The sequence below is a fragment of the Pediculus humanus genome, genomic scaffold (assembly GCF_000006295.1).
Source record: "Pediculus humanus corporis 1103172107455 genomic scaffold, whole genome shotgun sequence".
NCBI classification, from domain to species: Eukaryota; Metazoa; Arthropoda; class Insecta; order Psocodea; family Pediculidae; genus Pediculus; species Pediculus humanus.
In genome coordinates, this window is record NW_002987075.1 from 240005 (window position 1) to 246478 (window position 6474).

At 21.9% G+C, this 6474-nt stretch overlaps 1 protein-coding gene across 1 annotated transcript; it reads right to left on the reverse strand.

The window, feature by feature from the left end:
• Nucleotides 1–4017: 4017 nt before the first annotated feature.
• Nucleotides 4018–4617, reverse strand: Phum_PHUM105330 (uncharacterized protein; the record flags this gene model as incomplete). Its single annotated transcript, XM_002423988.1, has 2 exons — nt 4018–4132; nt 4271–4617. 2 exons carry the CDS (start codon nt 4615–4617, stop codon nt 4018–4020), a joined length of 462 nt encoding a protein of 153 aa, XP_002424033.1.
• Nucleotides 4618–6474: the final 1857 nt, after the last annotated feature.

Here is a 6474-nt window from a genome sequence, read left to right on the forward strand (position 1 = left end):
CTTGAAATTTGAACAAGTTTGACTTTTTACAATTTTTTCTTTCTCCTCCTAAAATGCAAAAAAAATTAAATGTGTAAGAAACTAATTATTTTAGTGTTTTTTTATTTAAAAAAAAAAAAAATATTAACGGCCCCATACCTGCAACACAGATGTTTTTAAGAGCAAGTTTGTTTCTGTAGATTTTATGTTGGAATTGGGGCAATCTTTCACGCCACGAGTAGAACTCAACAGATGCTTCAGAGGTATGCATCTTGCACGGGACTAAAATAGTAAATTATTGTCAATAATTGCTTTATAACAAAAATATAAAAAACAATCAAAAAATTTGTTTGTTCGATTGATTGATTTTAAGGTCAGTTATTCATTATAATAAATAATTAATTATTCGAAATAATAAATTATAACGTAACCATTAAGAAAATTCGTTAAAATAAATAAAACTTACAGTTAGTTCGCCGTGATGTACTAAAGGAATTGTGACAGCGATGAAATAATTCAAAAGGTAAAGAGACTGACTGCCTCGTTCACCTGAAAAAAGTTGAAAATCGTTGTCAAGTCAAAGTCTATTAATATCACAATTGACCTAATTCTTTATAACGATTAAAGATTTATTAATTTTAATTAATGTAACGCTAAAAAGAACAAGTGTTTTTTTTTTTTTAAATTTATAATTTTTTTACCTGCAGTGCTCAAGTTTTATTGCCTTATGACAGTTATACAGACAACATAAAGCACTTATGAGAAATGACGCAATAAGTTAATTTTTTTAAAAAAATTAAAAAACCGACAATAATAATATTTTACGATACGGCACAAAGTTTAAAACACAATAAAAGCTTTCTAATACTGCACTTAAACTTGTAAAAAAAATAACTTAAAGTTGAGCTTTTTTAACAAAATTCGAACTTAAATACTATTGACAGATACAACACAAGTGTTTGGCGGATAATAACTCTCAACGTGGCAACCACATCTATTTATAACATTGGTGACGTCATATTTTCGCATTGAACATAATGATATAAAAAACCAATCAGAAATGTGAGAATGTACGTCAACCAATCAAGTTTTAACCCTGTTCAGGAATTTTTTAAAATTAGGGTTTAAATTCAAAACAACTTAATTTATTTATCAATACCGAATAAAATATACCGGTTTTCTTCGTAACCGTTCAACATTCGAAATTTACAAAAAAAATTTATCTAGTTAGCTTATGAAGAGACTTAAACTAAAAAATGTTTCCTAAAAAGTCACATGACAGTGTATAACAGAATCAAATTAAATTGGCTTATAATATTTTAATATTGAAATAAACGAACTTGCCGTTATTTTATAATTTCATAATTTTAATTTATTAATAATAAATTTACTATATATAAATGAATCCAATACTGTCAATTAAGATTGACAATAAAAAAAAACCATATAAATCAATTAAAATAAATTATTAACTTTTAAAGAATTATTTAAATTTAATTCTCATTGAATAATTGATACGATAAATTACATGATGATAATAATAAAAAAAATTAAATATGATTTGAAGATAAAAGATAGATGATATCTCGGGTATTATTTGTAGAGTTAAATATTTTACTTTTATCACATGTTATTATTAATAATAATTAAATTTTTAACAAAACAAAGGGGAAAAGAAAAAAAATTTTCGATTACGAATTTACTGTTATTAAAAATAAAATTACACTTACGTTTAATAATAATATTAATCTAATTAAATTTAATCAAAAATACCTTCATATTCAAATCAATTATTTCCAATCACAGTATATTTTTAAAAAAAATAACAATTTTTAAAATTAAGTATTTAAAAAAAAAAAAAAAACAATATTTTCTCTGCTTTACTGATGAATTTCAATAAACAAAAATAATCACGTTTAACTAGGACAAGATTCTGTTAAAAACTGATTGTCATTAGGTAGAAAATAATCACACGATGATGATGATGATTCATAAACTCGTGCGTTCTTACACGAATGCCAAATTCAAGAAGGCAGCGACATATCGTTACATGTATTAACTTTCGAATAATAATAATAATAATATTAAATAATATGTCAGTAAAATAAATATCATTCAAATTTCTTTTGTTATAATTTTTTACTTGTATTATTATGTTATTATTTCGAATATTATTATTTATTTATTTATTCAATAAAATTTATTAATGCTAATAAGAATTGATATAAAAAAATAATAATAATAATTTCTGACATTTTTTCAAATGGTCAAAATGGCCATTTTTTTTTCTCTCTCTCTCTCTCTAAATCACGCTTAAAAATTTTTAGCTTATTATTATTATTAATATAATTAATTAAAATTTTTTTTTTAAATAAAAAAAATTAGAAATTATTTAAAGTGGAATAATATTTTTTCATAGAGGTTAAAACTTAACGGAGAGCAGATGTAAGAACAGAAAGAAGATTCTAGAAAAGAGGCAATTAAAATGATGTCATAGAGAATAAAAACCAGTTTTCAGAGAATGTTCTAGAGTGTGTTCAAATTATATTTGTGAATGAATCAATAATTTTAAGTGGAATTTAAAAAGGAAAACAATTGACGTCATTAACAAAGTTGGCGGGAGAAAATTGAAAATTGATGATGACGACATAATCCAAAATAAACTATGTCGTAATATAATATTTTATTAAATTCACAACATGTAAAAAGTAACGTAGGGTAAATAAATTTCTAATAAATTATTTTATATATCGGTTCTTATTTAAAAAAAAAAAAATTTTTTAATTAGTTAAAATGTTTTAAATAAGTAATAATAATAATTTAAGGAAATATTTTCGTTCGGTATATATATATATATATATATAAAAACTTCGACCATTATATGCAAGAATTCAAATATATTATATTCACAACAATTTAACAACTACCTGTTACATTTATATTAAATGAGTCATGGGAAATTTTTGATTCTTATATTATAAAATTATAATATATTAAAAATTATACGGTAAATTATTTAATTTTAATGTTTATAATAATCAATTTTATTATGATATCAAACATTTTCATGAAATCCAAAACGATGTTTTTACAGAATCGGTCAAATTGAAATCATGCGCAGTTATTATCATCAATGAAGACAAGTTTATATAATACAAAAACATTTGACGCCATTATATATAATTTTTCTAGGCGTCTGTTATATATAAAACGAATATAAAAAAATTTTCTTTATTTTTTATTATAAAAAAAACTAAACAATCAAATCGAATCGAATAATTATCAGAATTTTATAATGAACATATCAGAAATATATTATTATTTAATATAACGGTAAAGTTTTTATATTTGAATTATTAAAATATTTATCTTAACCGTTAATGTAAACAAAACTTTCATATAATTTCAGGAAGTTGTAAATAAATTTAAGGGGGAAATATGATATTAAAATCGGTAAATAAGTTTAATTTTTAATATTTTAAATTATAATAACAATTAAATTCATAAATAATTTATTTAAGATACTATATACATACCAAAAAAATATATTAATTGATGTCTCCGGTAACCGAATGTAAATTGAAAATTATCATTTTTTTTCTTACAGAAAATGTACGCATTATATCAAATGAAATTTTTTTAATAATTTACAAAAATGTCTTTAAAAGAAATAAACGGGAACATACCTGAAAATTTAGGTGTTACTTCCGAAAGTACCGAGGACCTAAGTGAATATGCAGATGCGGATGAAAGCATATCAGCACCAACCGAATTATTAGCCGAAGTAATTATAATAAAAAAAAAAAAAATATTTTTAAAATTATATAAGAATCCATTTTACTTTTATTAAAACAATTATTATTATTATATTTAAAATTGTTTTTAATTATAGTTTTTATCAGCTGTTATGATGAAAGACTATAAAAAAGCATTGGTTCATTGTCAATCAAGTAAGAATTTTTTTTATTTTATTTGAATTTTCCAATAAAAAATGGAGTTAATGAGTCAAGTATCAAATAAAAAAATCAATTTGATTTGCTAAGGTTTATTTATTAATTTTTTATTTGATTGCAGTTTTAAATTATGAACCAAACAATTCAACAGCAAAAGAATTTTTTCCTTTGATAGTTCAAAAACTTGAACGTAAGTAAGTCTGGAAAATTTAAGAACCAAAAAACAGAAAAAACTTGAGCCTTTAAAAAAAAGAAGAAAATTTCAATGTTCAGGTTTTTGTTCAAGTTCAGGTGTTATATTTATTCCTTGTCGCCTGTAGAAATCTTTCGTTGCTGACGGTTTATTAAAACGAGATTCAAAATCTAATAGATTTTCAAATAGTACCGGTCTACCGTACCAAAGTTGATTTGTTATCGGTACAAATTTTTTTTCTTCTTCCTTATATATATTTTCCAATATGGGACCTAATCTTCTACGATCGTCTCTACTCGATTTAGAATCGAAATTTTCATCGAAATTATGATAAAGATCGTATGGCACAAAACTAGGATAGGTTTTTAAATTATTATAATAAGTCATGGGCGGATCATAATGAAGTTCCATTAGTGTATCTGGAATCCTTTCTATTTTTTTATAAAACTCCTGGAAAGCTTTCATTTTAGATACCGAGGATTCCCAAGGCATTTTTTAAAAGAAAAATTTTTTCGGGCAAAATTTAAATTGAAATTATTATTATTATTATTATTGAGTTTTTTTTTTATTTTATTTTATTTTTTATTTTTTATTATTTATAACAAAGTACTGCTTTTTAACCTTTTTTAAACTTTGGTTACCAAGACTACCGAATAATAAATTATTTCCAGAATCAAGTTTTCAAAAGCAATTAGGCGGCAAAAGTAAAATTAATAATAATTTTTTTTTTTTTTGGGGGGGGGGGGGTAGTACAAAAAGAAACGGATTCAACAGAAAGTGATTCCGAATGGTCGGAGGATAGTGATCAAAATTCCATATCATCAACATCATCAGAAAGTTCATCTCCAGGCCTGGAAAAAAATATTAGCGATTCGGATGGTACGACAGCCAGTTATTCCAGTCTTGAAAACGATGATGTTGATAATCACATAAGTGTGTATTTAATTATTATTATTATTATACAATATTTACATATTAATAATAATAATGATAATAATTCGGTGTTGATTTTTAGATGAAACTTCGTTTACGAACGATATAAGAAACGGAAATATTAATTCCATAAATAATACCGAAAGTAAAAATTTAGGAGTCGAACAAGAAGAGGATAATGAAAAATCAAAACGTTTTCGCGATTATTCGTATAAAATAAATAAAAATAAAGAGGACGTTATAACAGAATATTTATCAAAATCTCAAACAAATAAAAGTCCAAAGAAAAATATAATTATAAAAAAATCATTCAAAGATGGTTTGACTAATTTAAAAACATTTCAAAATAAGGCAAATGTAAAAAAATTAACACAAAATTTGGGTTTAATAATACCGTCGAATAAAAAATCATCCATATCAACCACGTCCGGGTTAAAATTAAAAGAAAAACCATCAACATCAATAGGATAAATTATTATTTAAATATTTTTTTAAAAATTTTGGGTTATTTTAAAAAAAAAAATTAATAATATAATAATAATAATTAATCAAATTATATATGTATGTACATTTTAAAATATTTATGTTTCGATATTATCATTTAAAAAATAATAAACATTGATGATTTTCATTATAAAAAAAATTAAAATTAAAATACGTTTTTTTATTACAATATATAATAAATTTTGGTCATTTGTGATACAATTAATTATATTACATTAAAAATTTTTGTAGGAAAAATAATTGGGTCTATGTATTCTCATTCTGTATTTTATAAAATTTTACAACATTCTTCTTCTTCTTCTATTTATTTATTTATTTATTTTATTTTATTCAAAAAACGAAAATGTAAAGAATTTTTGTCGGATTTTTATTACTCGGCAATTAATTAATTAATTACAATCAAAGATATATATAAAAATTTTATTCATTTTTAAATGTGTCATGTTTTCAAATTCTATGAGATAAAATTAATATATAAATATATATTTATATATAATGTTACAATATATTTTATGCTACTTAAGAAAAAAATTCCCTATTAAAAAAAAAAAAGAAAAAAATTTATTTTTTCATCGTGCAAGGCACACAAATATTTAAAAAAAAAAAAATTAAATTAAAAAAGAAAGAAAAAAAAATATTAATTTATTATATATTCATCATCTTTCTTGGCACACTTGACAAAATAAAAAAAAAAAATTTTTTTTTTTTTTTTTAAAATACTTTAAAAATTACAAATTAATAATCTATTTAATATTGTTATTATTATTATTATTATTATACACTAAAAATTAATTAATCAATTTATTCTTAAATTTATTATAATTATATTAACCACTCATTAGGGATTATCATTTTTTTTTTTTTTTTGTATCAACGGAAATTTGTTCAATTATTAAAAAAAATTAATTCAAA